Source organism: Poecilia reticulata, linkage group LG3, assembly GCF_000633615.1.
Source record: "Poecilia reticulata strain Guanapo linkage group LG3, Guppy_female_1.0+MT, whole genome shotgun sequence".
Classification (NCBI taxonomy): Eukaryota; Metazoa; Chordata; class Actinopteri; order Cyprinodontiformes; family Poeciliidae; genus Poecilia; species Poecilia reticulata.
Window position 1 is genome coordinate 19,900,005 of NC_024333.1, and position 15,245 is coordinate 19,915,249.

The following is a 15,245-nucleotide window of genomic DNA, read 5'->3' on the forward strand; positions in this document are numbered from 1 at the left end:
AGATATTTGCCTTAGAAACTTGACCAAAAATACTAGTTTAAGATTCTTTGCTTTTGGGGTTAACATAATAGATCGTAATTTTGTCAGAATCAAATCACATCAGCTTCTAAAATTGAATGTATTACCTAATATTTGAGGCCATCATTAAGCATTTTGATCCACTAAAGACTCAACAAAAACATCCATAGTTGGATGTGTTCATGGCGTTAAAAATGAGGCTCCGTTGGTTATTAGTAGTTCTGATGGCATGTTGCCTTATCTGTTGTTTTTGCATTATGTTACATTATTTTTGCAGCTTCACATCTGTTTCTAAAACAGGTCAACATTTAAGCAGACGGCTTCCTCTGCAAAGAAATACCTTTGAATACCAGTGAAGACTTCAGAAAGCAATGTTTCTCCCCTATTGACCACTAGATGGCGGTATTGTTGCAGTGAATTGTGTAGGTTTAGTAAAAAGACTTTTAGTTTAACTAGTTTTTTTTTAAGTTTATTTAGTTTTTATTTAGACTGTTAACATTTATTAAATTCTTAAACGACATCTTATGAGGAAACAAGTTACAGTGAACTAATCAAATCTAAACAGATCACAATACAAAACATAGGAACATCTCTAAAAGGAGCCTGGTGAAGTATTTATCTTAAAAGAAAAAAAAAACATAAAAGTAATTCAATAAATTGTGTATATCTCCATGTTCATGACTTCCCCCAGTCCAGAGCTTTCATGAATTCCTCTTCTGCGAAGGACAGCAGCTTTGCAGCTTCAAAGTGCATCTGCAACCACAAAGTAATATTTTCAAAGATAAAACACGAGTAGAGCGCGGGTGTAAAGTAGAAATCCTCACCTTTTGTCTTTTGAGAATGTCGATCAACTTCAGTTGTTTCTTGAAACCAGCAATAAGTTCAGCTTTCTGCTTCTTCAGAATCTGGTTTTCAGCCAGAAGACTTTCTTTATTTTGTTGTTCTTCACTGACTTTGTCCTTGGTTAACACACACATTAATTAAGAAGTTATAGTTGAATTAGACCAACCTTTCATGCAAGACTTTAGGCATCAGATCACATGAAATTCAGAATATATAGAATAATTTAAGAAGAACAACTTTACCTTCCATAAAATAAAAGATAACTTGAATTATTAGCTAATAAAATCGTAGCTAATAAACATTTGGTCGCTGGTGTCATATTTTAAGTCATTTTGTTAAGTCTGGGCTACGAAAGTTTTTATTCACAAACTTAACCCTTAAAGTACAAATCACATTTCTAAATATGATCTCTGACCAAATTCCACAAACTTCTGACATCACAACTAAAACGATTCTAAGGTCTCTGAGATTTTTCTCATGTAAATAAAAATACTCGGGTGTTGCTAGATGACCACTAGACTTTGCTAAAGACATGTGGCATGATGAGTAAAATTACTCACATGATGCAGATAATGATAACACATGGATTCCTGGTATTTAGTATTAATCCACTATGAAAAGCAGTCAGGTTCTTACCTTGTTCATTTGTTTTGTCTTGGCGAGCTGAGACTTCAGCCTCTCCGCCTCCTCCACTGCTCTGTTCAGACGAACCTCCATGGTGCTGTGGATGAACGCCGCTTGCTTTTGAGATCTAGTCAGAGTTTCTACTTCCTATTCAAAGCGCAGCAGGCGTCACTGTTATAAGTTCTGATTAGATTGCATGAGCGGTGAAGGCTGCTGTCATTTCTGACAGATTTGTCTAAGCAGTTCCGTGGACACAAACCTTGTTTAACGCAGAGACTTGCAGCTGGAGATCGTCGCATTTTCTGGCCAACTCTTCAGCTAAGGCTTTCTGCTTCTCAGTCTGTGTTTGGTGGATGTTGATGGTCCTCTGCAGCCGGACTCTGTCCTCCTCAAGCTCTTTAATTTTTGCAGCCAGCTTTGAATTTTCTTCTTCCTGAAAGGTGAGGGGCATTTTCTAAATACCAGTAGTCTGCTTATTTCTTGAGACTGAAGGTGTAAATAGTCCAGGAGCTGTGTTTTAGCCTCTCCTTTACATTTATGGTGATAGATAAGATTACAGTGAAGCAAAATTAGTTACTGGAATGTGTTTTATTTATTTTTTTTACCTTCTTATGATAATCACAAGAAAGCGTGTCGATCTCTTCTTGCATAATTCGAAGCTTTGCCTTCAACACTCGTGTTTGAGCATCAGAAACGGCTGCAAAGGAAAATGCGGTGATCACAGTAAATAGTTACTCATTCTAAAACAATCAATAAATATCAAATACTGGACACACTGATCAATAATTTTCTTACAGTATTTTTTAATCTAAAACAGTGTAAATCCAAGTGCTTCTTACAGGAATAAAAAACTTTTACACAAAGGTGTCGAGCCACAGTTCTCAGACTGAGGAAGTTCGGCTGTTTTAATATTTTTTTGAAGGGTAAATTTGAGCAGATTAAATGTAATGGGGAGCTGCTAAACACCAATAGCCAAAAACACGATCTGTTCACATTAGTTACCGTTTCATCAGAATCTTTCAAAAAAGAAAAGTGCTGCGGCAGAAATTTCAAGAACTCCCAGCATAAAGACCTGGAACCAGAAACAAGCCGGGTTTCCTTCACCTCTGAAGTTCAAACTTTGATCTGGAAACAGGATTGATCTGACCTTAATTTAACCATGTTCCAGTTGCAAGTTTGAAAAATTACTGGGGTACATTAATGCTGGAAGACCAGCTCAACTACGACATGCAGCACAACCTACTAGCACTGTGAGTCTCTACGACTAGCATTTTCAGAATAAGAGCACAAAAAGTTTGGGTCCTTCCAAGCTGAATATTGAACTGTTTTCTAATTTGTTCAAATCATTTGTATCAACATATAAATGTGACTTCATTCTACTTTGGTCATTACCTAATCCTCCGTAATCTTCAGCATTGTCCACTATGTTTTCCTGACCAGAGTCTATCTCCTGCAGGCCCAGAATCGTCTTTGCTAAAAAGAGATCAGCTTTATTCAATGTAGCTTCATCATCACGAGAGTCCTTCAGTGTTCTGGAATAAACAATATGTCCGTTTTAAGCCATCATAATAAACAAGGATGTAGCTGATAATGCAAGTAAAAATCAAACTCACACTGTTTGAAATTGTGGCTTCTTTTCTTGTTTCCCAGCGTGCTTACTCTGTGTTGTTGATGTGACCCTTTTCTTGCTCACCTTTTAAGGAGTACACAAATCATACTGAGCAAAAATATTATTAGATTGTTTTTATTACATTGTTCAGCCTGAAGGACATGCTGCTTCAGATTAAAAAACAAACATCTGACCAAGAACCAAAGTTTCCTTTTATGGACTAATACCTTCATTCCAGGATCCTGTGCAGCTTTTGGTTGAGATTTTGAGTTTCTGTTGCAGAGGAGTCGGACACACACATACACAAATATCACCTGCTTTGTTAGTTATATTATTTTCATGAACAACAAAGATCTGAATGTATGTGCCTGCACAGTGGGCTCCCTATGCACATTGTTCAGTATGCTCTGCCCTCTTGTCACAGCTCTTACCTGAAACCATCTCCATCCTCCGTTTCCACGGTGAGTTCATTAGAGAGAGGATATGACAGAACTTCACTTTGCTCTCTCTAAAATCCCACAAACAGAAAATATTTACTTTGATTTCTACAAGGAAAAAATGCATTACGTTTTTCCGCATATTTCTGCATCTTTTAGGTATTGAAATTCACAAGATTAGGTTTTAAATCTATATTCACAACTTACCATGAGTTGCTCTGCTTGTCTCACCAGCTCTGATGTTTTGGCTTCAAGCTCAGCATTTAACAGCCTGATGGAAACAAGAGGATGCATAAAATAGTTTTGAATACAAGCTGTGAAAATTTGTATTATTTATCTGTTTATTTTATTATTATTGGAGCCTGGCAACAAAATGTTACTAAATATGTACATTTTATATGAACAGCTGAATGACTAAAGTATGTCTATGTATATGGTGAGTGTATGTTACCATTTATAGGAAGGAATAATTACTTTGTTTAAAAAAGGGGGGGATGAGGTGATTAGGCCATTAACACGTTTAACTATCTTACTTGTACTGCTCCTCCTTGGCATACATGTCATCAATATGTTTTTTTGTTGGACTCGAGTTACATCTTTCCTTCGGTTTAGCTTCCACCTTCTTGGCGCTCTCAGCTGTACTGGATGATGGACGCTTCTTGGTCTGCAACACAAAAACAAATAACAGAACTGAGTTACAGAGAGATTTAGTATTTAACCCGAGCTTTAGAAGCACTGGGATTGAATTTTTATTTTGTCTGAACTCAGCATTTTGTGAATAATTTCACATTATCCACTTCGAACACAACCACAAAACGGGGGTAAAAATGATTTTTAAGCCGATTTAAAATGTAAAAAAAAGTTTTTTAAGCTGAGAGAAAATGTTCTGTTTGAACTTTTCTAACACCCAAAGTTAAATATATTCATTACATACCTCCGAAATAACGGCTTTATCCTTTTTCTTACAACTTTTGTCCGCCATTGTTGTGGATAAATCCGGATTGCCTAGCAACTGTTCAACAGCCGAAAGTACGGAAGCTCCTGAAAGACATTTGGATGGAATTTTGGCGTTTGGCAACAAACGTGAGAGTACTGCGAATTCTTCTTCAACAAAGACACATGCCCTCAATTTTTGAAAAAATAAATACTGAATAAGGTGATTTACTGAGGTCAGATTTGTTCGGGAATAGTAATTAAATAAATTACAACAACATTTAATTTCCCTTTGGGATCAATAAAATAATTTTGAATTTAATTGAATTAAATATAACAGTTAAAACATGAAACATTGGACTGGGGAGGGGTCATGGTACCTCATGGGGACCTAATTTAAAATAATAATAATAATAATAATAATAATAATAATAATAATAATAATAATAATAATAATAATAATAATAATAATAATAATAATACGTATTTTTTTTCTCCACATCCTTCACATTTGTCATTGTTTTTCTTCTTCCTCCATTTGGTGTATTGCAAAAATGTGTGCTGCATAACACCGACGACTGTACAGGAATGACCCGGTGTCATTACATATCAATCATCTGAGACATTACTTGGAGGGCCAATCTGGTGTCATAGTGGAGAAACACTGTTTTCATTCACAGTAGGAGATATTCAATCCTAATTTTTTAGATTTCACTAATGTTTTGAATTCAACCAAGAAACAAAAAAAATCTGTTGAATCACATGAATAGGACTTTGGACATCTGTAGATTAAAAAAAAACTTTTACATGGTACACTCCTGCTGATAGGCTCCTAACAATGAAGAATGTATGCTGAAATTGCACCTAAAACCTGTTTCAACAAAGTGAGAACATTTGTGCAACTAGGTTAATGCCCATTTTTTCATTTTTGTGCTTTTCCCCCAATTACTTGTTCTGTGAATTGTATAGAGTAAATGTCACATTAAAGGTGGACAAAGTCTGTAAATTATTTATTGTTTTGTTTATTGTGTGAGAATTTCTTCTCAAAACTTTACAGCCTAATCTGGTCTGAACATTTCACAATGAAAACCAGAGAACAACAAAAGAAGTAGCTCAAATTAAGACCAGATTATTTATATAGCACATTTCAGCAACAAGCCAGTTCAAAAGTATGAAATAAACAATAAACAGTACATTTCTCAAATGTCATCAAAAGCTCTAAAAAATCAAAGCTCTAAACATGAGGGTTTTCAGCCCACATGTTTAGATCTTACATGTGGGCTGAGTTCCTTTGATTTAAAGGAACTCAGTGTTTCAGCTGTTTTACAGTTTTCTGGAAGTTTGTTCCACATTAGTGGAGCATAAAAATTTAATGCTACTTCGCCCATGTTTGGTTTAGTTTGACAAAAGAAAAATTATTTTTTCACAACGTCATTCAAACTGATATGCATGTATGTATTTGCATAATAGAAAAACAAACTTTTCCTTAAGTGTAGATAAAGATGCAACAGACACTAAAATATCATACATTTTTAGTTTGGAGGAGACATAAAGAGAAAAAAGTTGAACTGCCAGCTTTTCTCTATTTTCTGTTACGTGAGCAACATGTAACAGAATAATATTTTTATTAATAAAAACATTTTTGTTGATATATTTTTATGTATTAAGCTGTGCTTTAACAATATATTTTTCAAAATATGTTTAAAAAAACCTTCTGAGTGAATAAGTGAACAAAATATTAATCAACGCAACTTCAAACATTTACAGTGCAGCCCCATAACATGAAGAAATGGCTTTTTAAGAAGGACTGTGAGGATCACGTTTATTGTGTCACCAGCATGGCCTTGATGAACTCATCCTCTGTGAAGGACAGCAGCTTTGCTGCCTCAACGTGCATCTGCACACAAAAAGTTATGTAATGTTTTGAAATGTGAAACAAACCACACTGATTACGACAGTAAAATAAAAATACTTACTATATGTCTTTTCAGAATGTCGATCAGCTTGGCTTGCTTCTTGAAACCCGAAATAAGGTCGTATTTCTGCTTCTTAAGGAGTTTGTTCTCAGCCAGCAGACTTTCAATAGTTAGATTTTCTTCACTGTTCAGGACCTAGATTAACACAAGAAATCAAAATGATTCAATTAAATTCAGTTGAATTCAGTTTATTTGCATGGATCTAATTCACAATAAATGTGGTCTTGTGACTTTACAAAGAAAAACACTGCATATACAGAAATATAGAGTAAATTCAATCACTCCCCCGATTGCTAGTTCCTAGCCATTATAGGTGAAGCTGTTCTGCTGGTTCTTGATCGTTCCTCTTTAAATCCTAAGATAAAAACTCCTGTTTTATTTCTGTTCAGCTGCAGGAAGTTATGGCACATAAACAGATTGATTTGTATTTAAACATCACTCAGGTGGGTTAAGAGTCACCTGCTGACATTGTTAAGAAGAGCTAGTTTAACAACTGTCCACAGTTCTCAACTGGACTCAGTTTAGGTGAGGAAGTTTTCCATCTGGCGAGCATTGAAGAGGAGTACCCAGATGCATGTGATGGAGCTTTGTGTCTTTTTGAAAGACTCAGACTTATTCCTGTACCTCTGTTTGAATAAAGGTTCAACCAGCTCATACCAGAACCCCCATCTCCTCCTTGCTGGTGCCTGACTCAAAAGTGGAGCTATTTGCCGGTTACTGATCCACCTATAGATCCATCCATCTGGTCCACCAGAGTCACTCTTATGTCATCAGTAAAACCTTAGAAAACTCTTGTCTATTTCTTGGCCCAATCTAGACGTTTCAGCTTATGCGTCGTCTTCAGAACGGGTCAGGTTTGTTTCCACAACACGTTTCTGTTGATTATTTGCAGCAAAACGTTTGATGGTTCTATGATCATACCCCAACATCTCAGCAATTTCAAGAGTGCTGCATCCATCTGGTAGATTTTTGGTAATGTTTGACTTTTCAGAGCCAGCTAAATCTCTTTTTTGGCCCGTTTTACCTAAAGAGAAGAACCTGCCTAATAATTATGCACACCTTGAGTATCATCACACAGATACTCATCATCTACTAAGCTTAAATAGTCTGAACAGATTGCATTTTTTTCAGCTTGGAGTTAAAATATGACTAAAAATGAGAATCTGGTTAAAATACTCACTTGCCTAATAATTGTGCACACAGTGTAGAAGTATTATTATTAAACTGAACTCCCCATTTGGATAAACAATATTTACTAGAGTCTGGAAACCGTTACACTCTCTACTTTTAAAAGACGCTCTTCGATGTATTTTAGTTCTCTGTTGACAACTAATCAGCTTTCTAATGCAATTTTATTTATTTCTACTAACTCCAAGTAGGAAAAACAAGTTTATGTTTTTCCTATGTTTAGGATAAACATATCTTTAGTCCGTTGTATTTAATATAAAGAATTTAAATGAATTCAGCAGACCTTCTTCTTCTTCGCCAGATTGGCTGCAGTCAGTTGGCAGTTCATCCTCTCCACCTCCTCATCATAACCTTTAACCAGCTTAGAGAAACAATGAAGGTTATTGTTATTTATTATGGTAAATAGGGAACCATTCAAGATTATTGTCAGAATCTAGACATTAAACTTAAAAAATGCTTCAAGCTCATGCTTCAGTTGCCACTGACACAAACCTCGTTTAAGTCACACACTTGCAGATGGAGATTATGACATATTTGGGCAAGATCTTTAATTGAAGCTTTCTGCTCCTTAATCTGTATTTCCTGGACATCAATGGTCTTCTGCAGTCTGGCTCGATCGTCGCCCAGCCTCTTATTTGTTGCAAAAAGCTTAGCAAATTCATCATTCTGAAAGAGGAGAATTTACAAGTGTAAAGTCAGGCCAAAACCAATCAGACTCCAAGAAGATTTAGATTTAAATTTTTAAAAAGAAATCTGTGTATTTATATTTTTACATTTATTAACTTGATATTTAGATACATTTAAAATTAAAATGCTGTTGCATAAACAGGCCAAGAGACTATTGTTGGTATATTTGGGAAATTATAGGGCTTTTAAAATTAAGAATGAAAACATGCTGATAGTTCTAATAAACGTCCACAAAAGCAAAATAAGTTTGAACTACATGGGAGTTTGTTCAGATTTATAACTCTACCTTATTATGATATTCAGTGGAAAGCAGATCAAGTTCTTCTTGCACAATGTGCAGCTTGGTTCTTAAAACCCGAGTTTCGTGGTCAGAAAAAGCTGTAAAGTAAAACTGAATGAGTAAAATATGAATAATATGATTACTAAACTTTACTAAACTTTCAATAAATCACAATCATTAAGTTTATTATGGATAAAAACCAAATTAGAACAATATGTTGTTCTAATTTATTAATAAATCTTAACTAATAAATGGAGGGTTTATTAGTTTTTTTTGAGTTGACTCAAACATTCAGCATTTAGCAGGTTACCTGCAGCCTTTTCCTGAACACAATCATTTATTTTCTCCTCCTTTTCTTCTTGGTCAGCATCCACATATTTTTCTGTTATTGACACCCTTTTATTGGCCAAATACTAGAGATTACAAAAATAAATCACGTTTTTAGCCTCAGGAAAAGGCATCTGCAGAATACTCACAATTTAATCCAGGAAAAAATCTGGACGTATACCTTCATTCCAGGATCCTGCATGGTTCTTTCTTTGGACTTTGAAATCCTGCAGCTGAGAAGTTGGACACAGACGCATTTGTCTTTTAATGAACAGTGAGGCTAATGTGACGTTAATGTTTTAATTATAACTTCTAACTGCTGTTTAACACCTAAAAAGACGCAGTTCTGGTTGCCTAGCAACGACTCTAAAGTACGGAAGCTTCTGAAGGGCATTTGGCGATACCGCAAACAGAGATAGACATGTTTATGGTGCTTTGATAAAATAAAATAAAACTGCTGAAATTATTGAGTTATTAAGGTCATATTGAGTTAATCTTGTTTTTATCCGTCATTGAGGTAATTTGAAGTTCAAAAGTATAGTACTTCATAAAATCTTGAGAATAATATATCTGAATTACTGAAAATCTACATCATCACCTAAAATGTTTATTTTAAATTATGATAAAGTAAATGTTAACGATAAAATTCGACCTTTTCCAAATGTTGTTTGACTAAATGCTGATATTGTAGTTTTGTCGTATTGATAATTTGAGCAATTATAATAGATAAACGTCAAACTTTGATAAAAACACAAATCGTCTAGTAGCATTCACTTATACAGTTTTTTAAATTATTTATTACATCTGACACTGACCAAACATACTACTTAAACCCTCCACCAGGGGGCATAATTCAATACAGCAGGTTTTACAATGACCAGAAACCCCCAAATAAGAGACATTTCAAGGACACAGCTTTCATTTAAGAATGTCAATATTTTCCTCATCTGACAAATATCTGCAGGCATGATAATGTATTTAGTGTCTTTGGTGTGTTCTAATCTGCTATTAATGAGCAAAAAATAGTCAAAGTAATATATTTCACAATGTAAACATTTTATCATCACTCCAACCATTATTGTGTGTAAATTAAGGCATACTAATGTGTTTTTGTGTAACGTATTTCTCAAGTTTTTTTTTAAACAAGCCTTATGAAAAACACACATCATATCTTTTTAACACATGTTCAGATGTATTTTCATTTGGCATCATGTTTTTTGTGTTTGTAAGGGTTTCTGCAGGACTGATAAGTGAAGAGAATCCAAACAGGGACATTAAATCATACTGAGAATCAGTGGAAACTGAGGTTGTTTCTTGAAGGAATGTCTCGTTTCTAAGAGGGATGTTTTAACCACCACAAACAAAATCTGTGAACATAAATAATTTAAATATTTTTAATGCGTAATAATAAGGATATGTATTTAGATTTTATTTATTTTTTAGCTATTGTGGTACATTTTGTTCCGATCATAAACTGTCAATGAAAACAGTCAAAGCCATAACATTTGGTGATTTGGATATGAGCGAACAGAATCAATAGCATAATAAATATGCACGAACATTTCTATAATTTCAACTTAATGTCAGAAGAACAAGAAATCACTCAGATGCACTTCGGCTGACAGTTCAGCTCGTTTTTGATGCTGGCTTCACCACCGCGCATGCGCGTCCCCAGCCGCTACTACTCTCCATGCACATGCGGACAAATCCCACAACGTGCGGGGCAGAGCAGGGCTCACCGGAGGGAGTGATTAGTTTGTTTTCCAGCTGTCTGATCTGCTGTTGGCGCTCCTTTTTATTTATATCCACGCATCACCCAGGCTCCGGGCAGCGGCGCCTATTTCGGCTGCACAACCTCCAGACGGACCGACCGGCCGGCCGGTGGGTGTCCGGAGTCTGAAGCGAGCGATGTCGAAGGAGGAGCCCTGGGTGGCCACAACAACAACAACAACAACAACAACAACAACAGGGCGCGCTGCTGTCCCGCTGCAACGTGTCCCGGCCCATGTCCGCTAACCCGACTCCGCCTGTCTCCATCCAGCCCCGTTCATTCCAGGCCAGTCCCGCTCAGAGGCGCACCCCGATGGCCGATGAGGATCCCCAGCAGCCGGACACCGGAGCGGGGAGTCTACCCGGCCTGCTTCCCGGGCTGCAGGGTGCTGAGGCCAGCGCTCTGCAGCTCAGGATCAAGAACTCCATCTGGTGAGGTTTTACACCTAACTGTTTGGGCATGCACCATGCTGGACAAGACATCTCATCACTACCCATAGGTTTTGTTTTAGAGCAACACACGAGATAAGTATAAACTTATCTCTTAATTTTAAGTATAAACTGCAGTAGTCTTTGTGGAAATGAAAATGCGAGTACTTCTGGTGCTCAAGTGAAGATAAAAAGTAGTCATAAAATAGAGAAACAAACAAATACTCAAGTAAGAGGAGGCTATTAAAGTGTTTGGTGAAAGCTGATTACGTCTTCAACTAATGGTTATTTTAATAATCGACCATCGATCGATTAATTGGGAAAAAATGCTCACATTCTGGAGACTATTAATTTAACTACGGTACTTACGCCGTTTTTATACAGCATTATAAATACATTAAAAGATGCAAACACATAAATTAAGTTCCTTTTTTAAATAAGAAAGTAAACATGTCATTGCCTAAATGTAATAACATAAGAACATTTTTCTTTTTTTAGAATTTGAACCAGGTGAGGGTAAAACTAGACCATTACAGACAAAACGTTTCATCATCCCATTAACGATTAATCAATTACTAAATTAGTCGTTGATTATTTCAATAATTTATTCATCACCATTAGTCCGATTAATTGCTTCAGCCTGATAGCTGATCATAATATCTGATATTATTTAGCAATTATGAGATCAGACAAATAATATTAAAGTAAATGCAAGTTGGAGTTTTTCAAAGATCAGTGTTTTGTACATTGACCTCCATATTAGAGAGTGGATTAAGTTGATAGAAAATAACATTAGAACAATTAAAGGTAAGGTAATTTTAAATGTATAGCACATTTCAGCAACAAGACAAAGTGCTTTACATGAGTTAGAGGAAATACTGTGGTGATTTGAGTTCTTTGTATATTTATTTTGAGGTGTTTCTGTGTTTAGTTCTGTTTCCTGATAGTCTCTGTGTTGTCCTGTCTGCCCTGTTGATGGTGCCCATCTGTTTCTAGTTCCTGCGATGACCCTCCCCGTGTATTTAGTCCCCCCCTCTTCTCTGTGTTCCTTGTCGGATCCTTGTTGTGTGTACATCGTCTAACGTCATTTGTTGTTTGTCTTGCTTGCCTCCACAATCAAACTGTTAAATCCTGTGTTGGTTTAGCTCTCGTATTCAGTCTTCAGTTTTTCAGTTGCTACCGGCATTTAGCTGTGTGCTAATCTCTCTGCCGTGCCGCCTGTGATGGACTGTGTTTTGAGCTTCATCATTAAATTCATCATTTTCTTCACAACCTGGGTCTCAGCGTTCATCCTCACCACCTCTCAATCCCCACTTTATGACAAATACAAACAAAATGGCAAAAGAAAAGCAAGAGAAATAAATTACTCCACAATTTATAAAGTAATAGGAGTTTCTCTGAATAAACTAATAGAAAAGAAAAATAGTTTCTCTGAATTCTAAGTTTGTTCTAATTCCTGCTGTGAGTTGAGTGAAGTATATAATTAAAGTTATTTCCTTCACATGAGTTTGTGTTTTTCAATGTAGTTCATCACTGTTGATATTATAGATAACACTTTAGGAGAAACTTGGTGTCCCCGATAGTAACTTTAAGCTCATTTGAACTTTTTCTTAGTATAACCTAGTTGATTCTGCAAACAACACTAGATCCACCAATCACCGTCTTCTATTATTTTTACTAATTTTATCATTTTTATTTTAAAAGAATATAGGAATAAGTTAGAAAACGTGTGTTTTTGATTGAATTTGTTGTTTTGAATCAAACAGAAACTGAAAGAGATCATCCCCATTTATTCATCAAAGCATGCGTTTTTAACTTGTATTTTATTTCTACTAAACACGACATGCTGTTGATTCGTGTGTTTTAAAAGAACAAAAATGGTGGGAGTTATTGAATAGGAGGGAAAAATGCAGATTTCTTAGCATTTGATCGGCCTATCGTCAATCAGAGCAGATAAAAATTTCTTTATTCTGATCTCTGGTTAACAAAAGCATCTCTAAAGTCCTGATGTATTTGTTCATCCATTAATACCTTAATGTTCAAGCAGCATTAATGAAATTCTGTGTTCATTGTTAACGTTCCTCCACGTTAGCCTCCAAATGTTTAATCATGTTTCAAATACGAGTCCTTATATCAGCATGTTGTCTGTCAACATTAATGTTTTTAAATCCACTCTTCAAGAGTTTTGTGTAAGTAAAAGGTCACGACCCTCCGTTCTGCAGCAAGCTCTTCATGTTTATCAAGTTTGAGCTGCTGTGTTTGAATGTAGGAGTTTTGAGTATGCAATTATTTTTTAGCTGTGATTTCCAAGAAATCATTTAACTTATCATATTTTGGCCTTTTGATACAGTAAACATTGATCCATATGGTATTAAATTCACTCCATTATTAATATTACTGTGCGTGTGTGCATGCGTGCGTGTGTGTGTACTACCAATCAATTTCTTCCAGAGTGTGGGATAAGTTTCATTCACAATCCTCTCTAGTCTTTAGTTATCCTGCTTGATTTCGACCAAACGTTTTTCCTTCCACTCAACTTTTCACGTTTACAGCCAGATTCTTTACCAGTGACTTGCCCTGTAAATGACTGTCACCAGGAAATCTGACAACTCAGTAGTTTTCTCCATGACTGAGTAGGCCATAACATAACATTGAATCTATTTTCAAAAAACGTTTTTATTCTTCTTAATATTAACGTTTTCTGAAAAGCTGAATTCTGTGTTTTGGCTCATTGTTAGTCATAATTATCAAAAGTAACAGATAAAATGCTTGAAACAGAAATATGTGTGATTAATGAATCTGTAAATGAGCATCATTGTTTCAAACTCAAACTTGATATCCTAATGATATCCTAATGATATACTAATTTACTGAGATGCTTCGATTTCACCACTTTTAATGAAGGTTTATAGTTAGAAAACTGCAGAGTTTCAGAAAAAAACAAGACAGAGGCACAATTTCAAGGCACTAAATTACAAAGTCAAAATTTATGATTAAAATATTTGATATACAGCTCTGGAAAAAATTAAGAGACCACTTAAAATGATCAGTTTCTCTGATTTTACTGTTTATAGGTTTATGTTTGAGTAAAATGAACATTGTTCTTTTATTCTATGAACTACTGACAACATGTCTCTGAATAACAAGAAAAAAATTTGCATTTATTTGCAGAAAATAACAAAAAGATGCAGTGCTTTCAGACCTCAAATAAAGCAAAGAAAACAAGTTCATATTCATGTAGAAACAACAATACTGATGTTTTAACTCAGGAAAAGTTCAGAAATCAATAACCAGGAGGTTTTCAATGGGGTTCAGTGCAGTGGGCTCTTAGTTTTTTCCAGAGCTGTATATTACTGACATTTTTATAACAAAAATAAGATAAAGTAGTTGATTGTACTATAAAATAGCACTATAAAACCAATTAAGCTTGACTCAACTGCTTGTTTTCTGCTTGTGTTAAATTACTGAGCTGCGTTAAACCCTAAAACAGAGAAATGTATTCGTTTTGCATCATGTAAACAGTGATGCACACAGAACACTGTGTGCATCACAGTGTTCTGTGATGCACACAGAACACTGGCTTGTACTCAGGCCTCTGCTCTGACCTTTTATTTCTGTATGAAACCAAGGAGCCATGAAATGCCAAAAGGCTGAGTGACCAGAACCAGTTCAGAGTTCAACCGTCTGCAGAAACGTCACTTATCTGGTGTCGATGTCGTAGGCGTTTTCTGCTCTAAAAAGGCTGAAACTCACTGAGGTCAGAGTTCATTTTCTGTTGTAGCTGCATGGCAGGTGTCATTCAGCTTACCTGCCAGCTCTACCTCACAAAGAGCTTAATGACGGGCCTTCGGCAGCAGGAAATCCTCTGCCCCCTGGTGATAGCGAATTAAAGAGAGCCGCTCCTGTCACGGCTTAGAACATCTCCTGATTCTGACCCGCCCAGCGCCGCCGAGGGAGAGAAGCTACCCATCGCCCCCTTCTGTCTCAGAGTCAACAACTGTCAGACTCACCTGAACATGAGAGATGCAGCTCATTTAAAAACGAATAAAGGATTTAAAAATACTTTTCTGCTAGTTTATGATTCTGCATTTTGACTCGACCTGTTGTATTTTATTTATTTATAT

General features: G+C 35.8%; 3 protein-coding genes across 4 annotated transcripts in view; 1 reads left to right on the top strand and 2 right to left on the bottom strand.

Moving 5' to 3' along the window:
• Positions 1-471: 471 nt before the first annotated feature.
• LOC103462526 (testis-expressed sequence 9 protein-like) lies at positions 472-4,576 on the bottom strand. The gene is made up of 12 exons (XM_008405388.1): positions 4,466-4,576; positions 4,065-4,195; positions 3,739-3,802; positions 3,526-3,602; positions 3,322-3,367; positions 3,099-3,178; positions 2,878-3,017; positions 2,091-2,182; positions 1,745-1,918; positions 1,498-1,632; positions 843-977; positions 472-771 (listed from the first exon to the last, which is right to left on the bottom strand). Exons 1-12 carry the CDS (start codon positions 4,511-4,513, stop codon positions 694-696), a joined length of 1,200 nt encoding a protein of 399 aa, XP_008403610.1. The 5' UTR covers positions 4,514-4,576; the 3' UTR covers positions 472-693.
• Positions 4,577-6,269: 1,693 nt separating this feature from the next.
• Positions 6,270-10,746, bottom strand: LOC103462528 (testis-expressed sequence 9 protein-like). 2 transcript variants are annotated; one of them, XM_008405392.2, is made up of 8 exons: positions 10,662-10,746; positions 9,104-9,155; positions 8,906-9,008; positions 8,602-8,693; positions 8,121-8,294; positions 7,912-7,989; positions 6,441-6,575; positions 6,270-6,361 (listed from the first exon to the last, which is right to left on the bottom strand). In XM_008405392.2, the coding sequence occupies exons 2-8, from the start codon at positions 9,122-9,124 to the stop codon at positions 6,287-6,289; spliced, it is 678 nt and encodes a 225-aa protein (XP_008403614.1). In that variant the 5' UTR covers positions 9,125-9,155; positions 10,662-10,746; the 3' UTR covers positions 6,270-6,286. The 2 variants fall into 2 exon arrangements, with proteins under 2 accessions (XP_008403614.1, XP_008403613.1); XM_008405391.2 differs by lacking the exon at positions 10,662-10,746 and having other exon boundaries at positions 9,104-9,264.
• A 167-nt stretch (positions 10,747-10,913) lies between these two features.
• LOC103462527 (DNA-binding protein RFX7) overlaps positions 10,914-15,245 on the top strand; it is a 22,204-nt gene continuing 17,872 nt past the window's right edge. The window contains exon 1 of the mRNA XM_008405390.2: positions 10,914-11,124. Coding sequence (XP_008403612.1) covers positions 10,928-11,124 — 197 coding nt within the window. The 5' untranslated portion in view covers positions 10,914-10,927. The remainder of the gene's footprint in view (positions 11,125-15,245) is intronic.